The 15,000-nt window shown below is 36.8% G+C and overlaps 1 protein-coding gene across 9 annotated transcripts in view; it reads left to right on the forward strand.

The window, feature by feature from the left end:
- prom1a (prominin 1a) overlaps positions 1 to 15,000 on the forward strand; it is a 366,218-nt gene that overhangs the window by 93,600 nt on the left and 257,618 nt on the right. For 7 of the 9 annotated variants that reach the window (XR_009824913.1, XR_009824912.1, XM_062039974.1 and 4 more), the window contains exon 3: positions 194 to 220. The exons of the other annotated variants lie outside the window; for them this stretch is intronic. Coding sequence is in view for 5 of the 7 variants with exons in the window: in XM_062039974.1 (XP_061895958.1) it covers positions 194 to 220 (27 nt within the window). In the remaining 2 variants the exon portion in view is untranslated. The remainder of the gene's footprint in view (positions 1 to 193; positions 221 to 15,000) is intronic. 9 annotated transcript variants of the gene reach the window in all.

Here is a 15,000-nt window from a genome sequence, read left to right on the forward strand (position 1 = left end):
CTTCTTCTTCTTCTTTGTGTTTGTATGACTTCTTCTTCTTCTTTGTGTTTGTATGTCTTCTTTTTCTTCTTTGTGTTTGTATGTCTTCTTCCTGGTGTGATGTTTGTATGACTTCTTCTTCCTGGTGTTTGTTGTGTTTGACACTGTGCTGCTTTTTCTTCTGCATGCCTTCTTCATGTGCCGTGTCCTTCAGCCAGAGAACATAGTGCTGCGCCTCCAGGTAAAGTCTAGTCCTCAACCTCACCAGGTTCACTCCCTCACTCCCTCACTCCCTCACTCTCTCACTCCCATCAAACCTTGTTTTATCTTCCACCATAAAAGGCATGATTTGCTTTTTCATCCCTTGAACCTTCCACCTGTGACATTTAAAGCTTGTTCCCTTTTCCAGCTTTATGGCTTCCTGCAGGAGCCATTATGTTGTTTATTCACTTGGCCAATGTGCGTTATGATAATTGCAACCATATATCAATATTACATTCAAGCATTTTTACTTGAGTAAATGTGTTGTTTTAACGAGTGTTTACCCAGCAGTCGTGTTCACAGTAGAACATGTTAACAGTAGGACATGTTAACATGTTAACAGTAACACATGTTAACATGTTAACAGTAACACAGGTGCAGCTTTTTCTTCCAGTGTTCATTTAAAATAAATACAAAATTAACTGAAATAAGTTTAAATATGTGCATAGTATTATACAAAAACTTTTTTTATAACTATTGTGAATATGTAGAGTATATTTTATGCTTGTAAAAGCAACATATTGAGTGTCATAGTGTGAAGAAAACCCATTTAAAAAAATATCAAATAAACATTAATAAATGTATTTTAAAAAACATTTTATTTTAAATTTAAGCATTTTTTTTTTAAACCCATGTGTACAGGATGTACATTTTGTAATAAAATGCCTAGAAAGTTTTATTTTATTTATTTTTTATTTCCTAAAATAAAAATGTTATCAAATGAATAAATACATGAAAACATTTAAACAAATAATCATAACACAGTTTATCATAAATTCAATGATTATAAAATTGTTTTAATACATGTGTAAAGGTGCATTTGCATCCTGAAATAAGTAACAAAAAAAAAAAGGAATGCCCCCCACCAAATTGAGAAAGTGGATTTACTATGTATTTCTTAAAGTAAAAATTATATCAAATAAACATAAATAAATAATCAAACATTTTGAAAAAATAATCACAACCCATTTTATTATGTATATATATATATATATATATACACACACATATATATATTCATGTGTATATACTGTATATGTGTGTGTGTATATATATTCATGTGTATATACTGTATATGTGTGTGTGTATATATATATATAAAAAATATATATATATATATATATATATATATATATATATATATATATATATATATATATATATATATATATATATATATATATATATATATATAATGGGTAATGATGTATTTGTAAAAAACCAAAACTTGATAAACGTTGAGTATTGGCTGATCCTGATATTGATCCGATACGATATCTGCAGTAATCGTACATACTTTTCATATTTAGTAGTGTGAAATGTTACAAAATGTTTGATCAAGTGAAATGAGTCAAGCCGAAGCTATGAAGAATTATTAATAATTATTATCATTATTATTGATCTGGAATGGACTTATGCTGACTTTAAGTTGAATTGGAGTGGTAATTGTTTTTTTTTTGGGGGGGGGGGGGGTTTCACGACACCAAGTGGCCACAATATATCATTAAGTTAAACTCTCAATGTGGTAAGTTAAATGATGCAGACACGTTTGTTACTGCATACAGCATTTTTTCCTTGAGGCAGCCGTGCCAGCAACTTCAGGGTTCCAGGTTTGATCCCCGCTTCTGTCACCCAGTCACTGCTGTTGTGTCCTTGGGCAAGTCCCACCTGCTCCCAGTGCCACCCACACTGGTTCAAGTGGAACTTAGATCATGGGTTAAACTATAGAACGTGCTTTGAGTCACTAGAGAAAAGCGCTATATAAATATAATTCACTTCACTTAAGACTTTGCATATGTAAGTGCTATGCAACTATAATTATTTGACACTTATTAATTTTGACAAATGTCACGTTTTATTGTTCAATGATTATTACCTATGTCTAGCTTGTTTGCTATTGTGTGCTTAGCTGTTGTGTAGCTGCTAGCTCCTAGTAGCCTATAGCCTAGCATGTTTATCTTTTGTAAATTACTTTAGTAAAATAGAAGAAATTATGTGCTTATTGGAGGACATTTACATGTTAACTGCCTGTCCAGCTTTTTGTACAAGGAAACACTCTGCAGGACTGCTTGTATCGCACATGATATCACACACAAGTAAACACTATGCAGGACTGTTTGTATCTCACATGATATCACACACAAGTAAACACTCTGCAGGACTGCTTGTATCGCACATGATATCACACACAAGTAAACACTCTGCAGGACTGCTTGTATCGCACATGATATCACACACAAGTAAACACTCTGCAGGACTGCTTGTATCGCACATGATATCACACACAAGTAAACACTCTGCAGGACTGCTTGTATCGCACATGATATCACACACAAGTAAACACTCTGCATGACTGCTTGTATCGCACATGATATCACACACAAGTAAACACTCTGCATGACTGCTTGTATTGCACATGATATCACACACAAGTAAACACTCTGAAGGACTGCTTGTATCACACATGATATCACACACAAGTAAACACTCTACAGGACTGCTTGTATCGCACATGATATCACACACAAGTAAACACTCTGCAGGACTAATTCTTTCGCACATGATGTCACTCACAATTAAAGACGCTGCAGGACTGCTTGTATCGCACATATCATCACACAAGAAAACACTACATGACTTCTTGTATCGCACATGATATCACTCACAAGTAAACACTCTGCAGGACTGCTTGTATCGCACATTATATCACACACAAGACAACACATTTCAAGACTGATTGTATCGCACATGATATCACACACAAGTAAACACTCTGCATGACTGCTTGTATTGCACATGATACCACACACAAGTAAACACTCTGCAGGACTGCTTGTATCGCACATGATATCACACACAGGTAAACACTCTGCAGGACTGCTTGTATCGCACATGATATCACACACAAGTAAACACTGCAGGACTGCTTGTATCGCACATGATGTCACTCACAAGTAAACACGCTGCAGGACTGCTTGTATCGCACATATCACACACAAGACAACACATTTCAAGACTGATTGTATCGCACATGATATCACACACAAGTAAACACTCTGCAGGACTGCTTGTATCTCACATATCACACACACACTTTTGCTCTTTTTTCTTCCATTTTCACCTCATCATGACCTGATCCTAATAGTGCAAAGTCATGACCTGATCCTAATAGTGCAAAGTCATGACTTGATCCTAATAGCGCAAAGTCATGACATGCTCCTAATAGTGAAAAGTCCTGACTTGATCCTAATAGCGCAAAGTCATGACCTGATCCTAATAGTACAAAGTCATGACATAATGCTAATAGTGCAAAGTCATGAACTGATGCTAATAGTACAAAGTCATGACATGTTCCTAATAGTACAAAGTCATGACATGATCCTAATAGTACAAAGTCATGACCTGATCCTAATAGTACAAAGTCATGACCTGATCATAATAGTACAGTCATGACCTGATCATATTAGTACAAAGTCATGACCTGATCCTAATAGTGCAAAGTCATGACTTGATCCTAATAGCGCAAAGTCATGACATGCTCCTAATAGTGAAAAGTCCTGACTTGATCCTAATAGCGCAAAGTCATGACCTGATCCTAATAGTACAAAGTCATGACATAATGCTAATAGTGCAAAGTCATGAACTGATGCTAATAGTACAAAGTCATGACCTGATCCTAATAGTGCAAAGTCATGACATGATCGTAATAGTACAAAGTCATGACATGATCCTAATAGTACAAAGTCATGACCTGATCATAATAGTACAAAGTCATGACCTGATCATATTAGTACAAAGTCATGACCTGATCCTAATAGTACAAAGTCATGACATGATGCTAATAGTGCAAAGTCATGACATGATCCTAATCGTACAAAGTCATGACATGTTTCTAATAGTACAAAGTCATGACATGATCCTAATAGTACAAAGTCACGACATGATGCTAATAGTGCAAAGTCATGAACTGATGCTAATTGTACAAAGTCATGACATGTTCCTAATAGTACAAAGTCATGACATGATCCTAATAGTACAAAGTCATGACCTGATCCTAATAGTACAAAGTCATGACATGATCCTAATAGTACAAAGTCATGACATGATTATAATAGTACACTCATGACCTAATCCTAATAGTGCAAAGTCATGACATGATCCTAATGGTACAAAGTCATGACCTGATCATAATAGTACAAAGTCATGACCTGATCATAATAGTACAAAGTCATGAACTGATCCTAATAAGGCAAAGTTTTGACCTGATCCTAATAGTACAAAGTCATGACCCAAATAGTACAAAGTCATGACATGATCCTTATAGTGCAAAGTCATGACCTGATCATAATAGTGCAAAGTCATGATCCCAATAGTACAAAGTCACGACATGATGCTATTAGTGCAAAGTCATGAACTGATGCTAATAGTACAAAGTCATGACATGTTCCTAATAGTACAAAATCATGACATGATCCTAATAGTACAAAGTCATGTCCTGATCCTAATAGTACAAAGTCATGACATGATCTTAATAGTACAAAGTCATGACCTGATCATAATGGTACAAAGTCATGACCTGATCCTAATAGTGCAAAGTCAGGACCTGATGCTAATAGTGCAAAGTCATGAAGTGATGCTAATAGTAGAAAGTCATGACATGTTCCTAATAGTACAAAGTCATGACATGATCCTAATAGTACAAAGTCATGACCTGATCCTAATAGTACGAAGTCATGACATGATCCTAATAGTACAAAGTCATGACATGATCATAATAGTACAGTCATGACCTGATCCTAATAGTGCAAAGTCATGACATGATCCTAATGGTACAAAGTAATGACCTGATCATAATAGTACAAAGTCATGACCTGATCATAATAGTACAAAGTCATGAACTGATCCTAATAGTGCAAAGTTATGACCTGATCCTAATAGTACAAAGTCATGACCCTAATAGTACAAAGTCATGACATGATCCTTATAGTGCAAAGTCATGACCTGATCATAATAGTGCAAAGTCATGATCCTAATAGTACAAAGTCATGACCTGATCCTAATAGTGCAAAGTCATGACATGATCCTAATAGTACAAAGTCATGACCTGACCCTAATATTACAAAGTCATGACATGATCCTAATAGTACAAAGTCATGACATGATCCTAATAGTACAAAGTAATGACCTGACCCTATTATTACAAAGTCATGACATGATCCTAATAATGCAAAGTCATGACCTGACCCTAATAGTACAAAGTCATGACATGATCCTAATAGTGCAAAGTCATGACCTAACCCTAATAGTACAAAATCATGACATGATCCTAATAGTGCAAAGTCATGATCCTAATAGTACAAAGTCATGAACTGATCATAATAGTACAAAGTCATGACCTGATCCTAATAGTGCAAAGTAATGATCGTAATAGTAAAAAGTCATGATCCTAATAGTACAAAGTCATGACATGATCCTAATAGTACAAAGTCATGATCCTAATAGTTCAAAGTCATGACATGATCCTAATAGTACAAAGTCATGACCTGATCCTAATAGTGCAAAGTCATGATCCTAATAGTACAAAGTCATGAACTGATCCTAATAGTACAAAGTCATGACCTGGCCCTAATAGTACAAAGTCATTACCTGATCCTAATAGTGCAAAGTCATGACCTGACCCTAATATTACAAAGTCATGACATGATCCTAATAATGCAAAGTCATGACCTGACCCTAATAGTACAAAGTCATGACATGATCCTAATAGTGCAAAGTCATGACCTAACCCTAATAGTACAAAGTCATGACATGACCCTAATAGTGCAAAGTCATGATCCTAATAGTACAAAGTCATGAACTGATCCTAATAATACAAAGTCATGACCTGATCCTAATAATGCAAAGTCATGACCTGACCCTAATAGTACAAAGTCATGACATGATCCTAATAGTGCAAAGTCATGACCTAACCCTAATAGTACAAAATCATGACATGATCCTAATAGTGCAAAGTCATGATCCTAATAGTACAAAGTCATGAACTGATCATAATAGTACAAAGTCATGACCTGATCCTAATAGTGCAAAGTAATGATCGTAATAGTAAAAAGTCATGATCCTAATAGTACAAAGTCATGACATGATCCTGATAGTACAAAGTCATGATCCTAATAGTTCAAAGTCATGACATGATCCTAATAGTACAAAGTCATGACCTGATCCTAATAGTGCAAAGTCATGATCCTAATAGTACAAAGTCATGAACTGATCCTAATAGTACAAAGTCATGACCTGGCCCTAATAGTACAAAGTCATTACCTGATCCTAATAGTGCAAAGTCATGACCTGACCCTAATATTACAAAGTCATGACATGATCCTAATAATGCAAAGTCATGACCTGACCCTAATAGTACAAAGTCATGACATGATCCTAATAGTGCAAAGTCATGACCTAACCCTAATAGTACAAAGTCATGACATGACCCTAATAGTGCAAAGTCATGATCCTAATAGTACAAAGTCATGAACTGATCCTAATAGTACAAAGTCATGACCTTATCCTAATAGTGCAAAGTCATGATCCTATTAGTACAAAGTCATGACCCTAATAGTACAAAGTCATGACATGATCCTAATAGTACAAAGTCATGATCCTAATAGTACAAAGTCATGACATGATCCTAATAGTACAAAGTCATGACCTGATCCTAATAGTGCAAAGTCATGATCCTAATAGTACAAAGTCATGAACTGATCCTAATAGTACAAAGTCATGACCTGACCCTAATAGTACAAAGTCATTACCTGATCCTAATAGTGCAAAGTCATGATCCTAATAGTACAAAGTCATGATCCTAATAGTACAAAGTCATGACATGATCCTAATAGTACAAAGTCATGACATGATCCTAATAGTGCAAAGTCATGATCCTAATAGTACAAAGTCATGACATGATCCTAATAGTACAAAGTCATGACATGATCCTAATAGTGCAAAGTCATGATCCTAATAGTACAAAGTCATGACATGATCCTAATAGTACAAAGTCATGACCTGATCCTAATAGTACAAAGTCATGACATGATCCTAATAGTACAAAGTCATGACCTGATCTTAATAGTACAAAGTCATGACCTGATCCTAATAGTACAAAGTCATGACATGATCCTAATAGTACAGTCATGACATGATCCTAATAGTGTAAAGTCATGACCTGATCCTAATAGTACAAAGTCATGACCTGATCATAATAGTACAAAGTCATGATCCTAATAGTACAAAGTCATGACCTGATCATAATAGTACAAAGTCATGATCCTAATAGTACAAAGTCATGACCTGATCCTGATAGTGCAAAGTCATGATCCTAATAGTACAAAGTCATGATGCTAATAGTACAAAGTCATGACATGATGCTAATAGTACAAAGTCATGACATGATGCTAATAGTACAAAGTCAGGGTGTTGCAGGAGAAGAATGTGTGATGTCGTCCTCGTCATTAAAGAACATATTCAAGTGCATCATGTGACCAAATGAGCTGAAATGTGAACGCTCCTCCTTGCAAAGCTCGCACTCGGTCGCCATGACAACACACGAAGATGTGTTCTTGTTTCCTACTTCCACCAGCGCCTGCAGACCACAACTATTTTGGGCAAAGGCGAGAGCCCCGAGGAGGAAGGTGACCTTCTGATACCGGCCATGGTGCAAGATGATGTGGCAGCTCAGCTTCATGTCAGACACGACACCCGTATCATTAGGAACATGCTGTAAATGATACATGATAAATGGCTTATACTTGTATAGCGCTTTTCTACCTTCAAGTACAAAGCGCTTTGACACTATTTCCACATTCACCCATTCACACACACATTCACACACACATTCACACACACATTCACACACACGTTCACACACACGTTCACACACACATTCACACACACGTTCACACACACGTTCACACACACATTCACACACACGTTCACACACACGTTCACACACACATTCACACACACGTTCACACACACGTTCACACACACATTCACACACACGCTCACACACACGTTCACACACACATTCACACACACGTTCACACACACGTTCACACACACGTTCACACACACGCTCACACACACATTCACACACACGTTCACACACACATTCACACACACGTTCACACACACGTTCACACACACGCTCACACACACATTCACACACACATTCACACACACATTCACACACACATTCACACACACGTTCACACACACATTCACACACACGCTCACACACACATTCACACACACATTCACACACACATTCACACACACGTTCACACACACATTCACACACACATTCACACACACATTCACACACACGTTCACACACACGTTCACACACACGTTCACACACACATTCACACACACGCTCACACACACATTCACACACACATTCACACACACATTCACACACACATTCACACACACGTTCACACACACATTCACACACACATTCTCACACACATTCACACACACATTCACACACACATTCACACACACATTCTCACACACATTCACACACACATTCACACACATTCACACACACATTCACACACTGATGGCGGGAGCTGCCATGCAAGGCGCTAACCAGCAGCCATCAGGAGCAAGGGTGAAGTGTCTTGCCCAAGGACACAACGGACGTGACTAGGAAGGTAGAAGGTGGGAATTGAACCCCAGTAACCAGCAACCCTCCGATTGCTGGCACAGCCACTCTACCAACTTCGCCACGCCGTCCCTAGACCACCACCATGTAACCCACCCGGACATCACCACTAAATATGTCCAGCACAGCAATGGAGGAATTTTCAGGGGTGTTTAGATCTGATATTCATATCGGTCCGATATCAGCAAACAAAAACTGTCTGTTTACATGTATCATGTGCGATACAAGCAGTCCTACAGTGTGTTTACTTGTGTGTGATATCATGTGACATACAAGCAGTCCTACATAGTGTTTACTTGTGTGTGATATCATGTGCGATACAAGCAGTCCTACAGCGTGTTTACTTGTGTGTGATATCATGTGACATACAAGCAGTCCTACATAGTGTTTACTTGTGTGTGATATCATGTGCGATACAAGCAGTCCTACAGCGTGTTTACTTGTGTGTGATATCATGTGAGATACAATCAGTCCTGCAGAGTGTTTACTTGTGAGTGATATCATGTGCGATACAAGCAGTCCTACAGTGTGTTTACTTGTGTGTGATATCATGTGACATACAAGCAGTCCTACATAGTGTTTACTTGTGTGTGATATCATGTGAGATACAATCAGTCCTGCAGAGTGTTTACTTGTGTGTGATATCATGTGACATGCAAGCAGTCTTACATAGTGTTTACTTGTGTGTGATATCATGTGCGATACAAGCAGTCCTGCAGCGTGTTTACTTGTGTGTGATATCATGTGACATACAAGCAGTCCTACATAGTGTTTACTTGTGTGTGATATCATGTGCGATACAAGCAGTCCTACAGCGTGTTTACTTGTGTGTGATATCATGTGCGATACAAGCAGTCCTACAGCGTGTTTACTTGTGTGTGATATCATGTGACATACAAGCAGTCCTACATAGTGTTTACTTGTGTGTGTGATATCATGTACGATACAAGCAGTCCTACAGCGTGTTTACTTGTGTGTGATATCATGTGAGATACAATCAGTCCTGCAGAGTGTTTACTTGTGTGTGATATCATGTGCGATACAAGCAGTCCTACAGTGTGTTTACTTGTGTGTGATATCATGTGACATACAAGCAGTCCTATATAGTGTTTACTTGTGTGTGATATCATGTGCGATACAAGCAGTCCTGCAGAGTGTTCACTTGTGTGTGATATAATGTGTGATACAAGCAGTCCTGCAGAGTGTTTACTTGTGTGTGATATCATGTGAGATACAAGCAGTCCTGCAGAGTGTTTACATGTGTATATCAGGTGTGATACAAGCAGTCCTGATGCATGTTTTCTTGTGTGTGACATCATGTACGATACAAAGCAGTCCTACAGCGTGTTTACTTGTGTGTGACATCATGTACGATACAAAGCAGTCCTACAGCGTGTTTACTTGTGTGTGATATCATGTGATACAAGCAGTCCTACATAGTGTTTACTTGTGTGTGATATCATGTGTGATACAAGCAGTCCTACAAGGTGTTTACTTGTGTGTGATATCATGTGAGATACAAGCGACCCGGTAGAGTTTTCTTGTGTGTGATATCATGTGAGATACAAGCAGTCCTACAGCGTGTTTACTTGTGTGTGATATCATGTAACATACAAGCAGTCCTACATAGTGTTTACTTGTGTGTGATATCATGTACGATACAAGCAGTCCTACAGCATGTTTACTTGTGTGTGATATCATGTGAGATACAATCAGTCCTGCAGAGTGTTTACTTGTGTGTGATATCATGTGCGATACAAGCAGTCCTACAGTGTGTTTACTTGTGTGTGATATCATGTGACATACAAGCAGTCCTACATAGTGTTTACTTGTGTGTGATATCATGTGAGATACAATCAGTCCTAAAGAGTGTTTACTTGTGTGTGATATCATGTGCGATACAAGCAGCCCTGCAGCGGGTTTACTTGTGTGTGATATCATGTGAGATACAAGCAGTCCTGCAGAGTGTTCACTTGTGTGTGATATAATGTGTGATACAAGCAGTCCTGCAGAGTGTTTACTTGTGTGTGATATCATGTGAGATACATGCAGTCCTGCAGTGTGTTTACATGTGTATATCAGGTGTGATACAAGCAGTCCTGATGCATGTTTTCTTCTGTGTGACATCATGTACGATACAAAGCAGTCCTACAGCGTGTTTACTTGTGTGTGATATCATGTGATACAAGCAGTCCTACATAGTGTTTACTTGTGTGTGATATCATGTGCGATACAAGCAGTCCTACAAGGTGTTTACTTGTGTGTGATATCATGTGAGATACAAGCGACCCGGTAGAGAGTTTTCTTGTGTGTGATATCATGTGAGATACAAGCAGTCCTGCAGAGTGTTTACTTGTGTGTGATATCATGTGCGATACAAGCAGTCCTACAGCATGTTTACTTGTGTGTGATATCATGTGACATACAAGCAGTCCTACATAGTGATTACTTGTGTGTGATATCAGGTGTGATACAAGCAGTCCTACAGTGTGTTTACTTGTGTGTGATATCATGTGACATACAGGTAGTCCTACAGTGTGTTTACTTGTGTGTGATATCATGTGAGATAGTCAGTCCTGCAGAGTGTTGACTTGTGTGTGATATCATGTGCGATACAAGCAGTCCTGCAGCGGGTTTACTTGTGTGTGATATCATGTGAGATACAAGCAGTCCTGCAGAGTGTTTACTTGTGTGTGATGTCATGTGCGATACAAGCAGTCCTGCATAGTGTTTACTTGTGTGTGATATCATGTGAGATACAATCAGTCCTGCAGAGTGTTTACTTGTGTGTGATATCATGTGCGATACAAGCAGTCCTACAGTGTGTTTACTTGTGTGTGATATCATGTGACATACAAGCAGTCCTACATAGTGTTTACTTGTGTGTGATATCATGTGAGATACAATCAGTCCTGCAGAGTGTTTACTTGTGTGTGATACCATGTGACATACAAGCAGTCTTACATAGTGTTTACTTGTGTGTGATATCAGGTGTGATACAAGCAGTCCTACAGTGTGTTTACTTGTGTGTGATATCATGTGAGATACAATCAGTCCTGCAGAGTGTTTACTTGTGTGTGATATCATGTGCGATACAAGCAGTCCTGCAGCGTGTTTACTTGTGTGTGATATCATGTGAAATACAAGCAGTCTTGCAGAGTGTTTACTTGTGTGTGATATCATGAGATACAAGCAGTCCTGCAGAGTGTTTACTTGTGTGTGATATCATGTGCGATACAAGCAGTCCTGCAGAGTGTTTATTTGTGTGTGATATCATATGTATTCGTGAATATTTTGATATGTTTTGCTAAAAACAGACAGTAAATATCAAAACTTAGTGCCAGCTTTGTGTTATAAGTCAGGGGCTCTTAACCCTTTTGACCTCGGGGCCCAACTAGTCCACTACAGAGGGGCCCGGGGCCCGCTCCAAAATTAACACTGAATTGGTAATCTTGCTTTCTAATTGTAATCATATACTATAATTATATATCGGTAGAAAAAAAGTGCATTTAGTTGAGATAATAATTAGTCATATATTGGAATATGAGATCCATTATTTAAATGTAACTATTAAAAGGAACTTCAAATACGACTTATTTTATCTGTGTGTCAAATATTAGACACAATGTGTTGTCAAACTTATGGGATGTGATGCAAGTGTAAGCCACTGTGACAATATTGTTCATTTTTTAAATGTTTTTATTCTTTTATTATAAATGGCTGCAATGATAATGTAAATAAGGGGTTTCTTGGAATTATTATTAATATTGATACTGTTGTTATTATTCATTTTTGTTTGACTACTTTTGGATTGTTTTGTGTCATGTGTGTGTGTATTCTCAATTGCTCTTTTGATTGCTATTCTGAATGTTGCTGGGCCGGGTTTGGTTTTGGAATTAGGATTGTATTATTATGGTATTATTGTGTATTATGGATAGATAGATAGTACTTTATTGATTCCTTCGGGAGAGTTCCCTCAGGAAATAAAAAAGTTATGTTATTGGACTGATTAATAATACATAAAAAAATATTTAAAAAAATAAATAAAATAATATTTATATATATATATATATATATATATATATATATATATATATATATATATACACAATAATTATATCTTACCTACTTAAAGTTAAAAACCTTGTCAAATGATATGAAAGTACGTGTTTATCACAAAGATTATTTATTTGAGACATACACTTTAGGATTAGGTAAAAAATAAATACTTACCAAATATACTGCATAATAGACTCATACAAAAATAACACATAAATACATTTATGTAATGCTAAAAAATTTTTTTTTTAAATAATATAATTTTTAACTAAACGGTTAAGAATTATATTGTATACAGCAGTGGTCCCCAACCACCGGGCCGCGGACCGGTACCGGGCCGCGCAAGAAATAATTTTAAAAAATATAATTTTTATTTTTTTATTTATTTTTATTTTTTTTAATTAAATTAACATAAAAAACACAATATATACATTATATATCAATATAGATCAATACAGTCTGCAAGGGATACAGTCCGTAAACACACATGATTGTATTTCTTTAAGAAAAAAAAATAAAGAAAAAAATACACCCCCGACCACCAACCCCCCCACCCTCAATAATAGCACACTTTGTTACTTATAACACAAAATTGACACTAAGTTTTGTCTTCAAAAATATAAATTCTGTTTTCATCTTTTTTTTTTTCTTTTTTTTTTTTTTTTTTACATAATTGCATACTTTGACTTTTCGTTATGTGGCCCTTGGTGGAAATAGTTTGGACACCTTTTAGATGAAACACTTTGTCTCTCTGAGTCTTTCTTTTTATTGTATTTCCTAAGTGCAAAATAAGACACCGTAAAGTCAAATAGAGCTTTAAAGTCCATGTTTCCAGAGTGTCTTTTACATGGTGTTTGATGAACATATGTACACATTTCTTGCAAGATATAGTAAGATTTAGAGTTTGCAAAAGCTAAATATTAATAATAATAAGTATTGATAAAGACTAATTATAAGATTTTTGTTTTATGCAAAATGCGAGACGCCAGGCAAGTGCAGAAAAGAATGGTAATGGTAAGATTTTGAAGTGTGCTAAGCCTTATAATGTAATAATCATACTAATATTGATAAAGAATTAAATAATGAGAATAATTGATTCAACTACATTGTATTCGTTTTTGTTACGTTAGGCACTCCGGGGTGCAGAGATGGCAGGCAAGTGCAGAAAATAAGTCTTCTTTACCAGAGAAAGGCAGGTGCACAAATGGAAAAGAGACGTATGAAGTGCAAAGGTACACCGTTGAGGTACAAAGCAAAATAATCCAGTCCCCAAAAGCATCCTGATTGGCAACCAGGGACAGGTGACGGCGCCAGCGCTCAGCTGGCAAATGGAGAGAAAAAAGGACGTGGAACAAAAAATAAGAGCGCTGGACAGGAAATCATGCAAAATTAAAAAAAAACGAATAATAACTGGCATGTAAGAGGTTTTCGGGTCTTGAATGTACAAAAAAGTACAAAGTGGCCCCTAGAGCAGGGGTGTCAAACTCATTTTAGATCGGGGGCCACATGGAGAAAAATCAACTCCCAAGTGGGCCGGACTGGTAAAATCACGGCACGATAACTTAAAAATAAAGACAACTTCAGATTGTTTTCTTTGTTTAAAAATAGAACAAGAACATTCTGAAACTGTCCAAATCCTGTTTTTTTTGGGGTTTTTTTACAATTACCTGTTGCCGTTAATAGTATAGATACTTTATTTGTTGTTATTTATATTTTCTGAATAAATTATGTAATAATGTTCATCAGTCAACTCACTGGTGTTAATGTCCAATCTATCAAGATAAAAAAATGCTATCAAAATCAAATTACAGTATGTTATTTATGTAGTTTGATCATTTTCCTTGACTGATACTGTCATAGGTGCCGATCTACATTTCTGCCAGTGGGTGCTCGGTGTGTGTGTATTAAAATACCGTACGTTTGACACTCCTGACCTAGTGGTAGGCCAAAGAAACAATATTTTATCACAACATCCGGTTTCG

The sequence above is a fragment of the Entelurus aequoreus genome, linkage group LG28 (assembly GCF_033978785.1).
Source record: "Entelurus aequoreus isolate RoL-2023_Sb linkage group LG28, RoL_Eaeq_v1.1, whole genome shotgun sequence".
Classification (NCBI taxonomy): Eukaryota; Metazoa; Chordata; class Actinopteri; order Syngnathiformes; family Syngnathidae; genus Entelurus; species Entelurus aequoreus.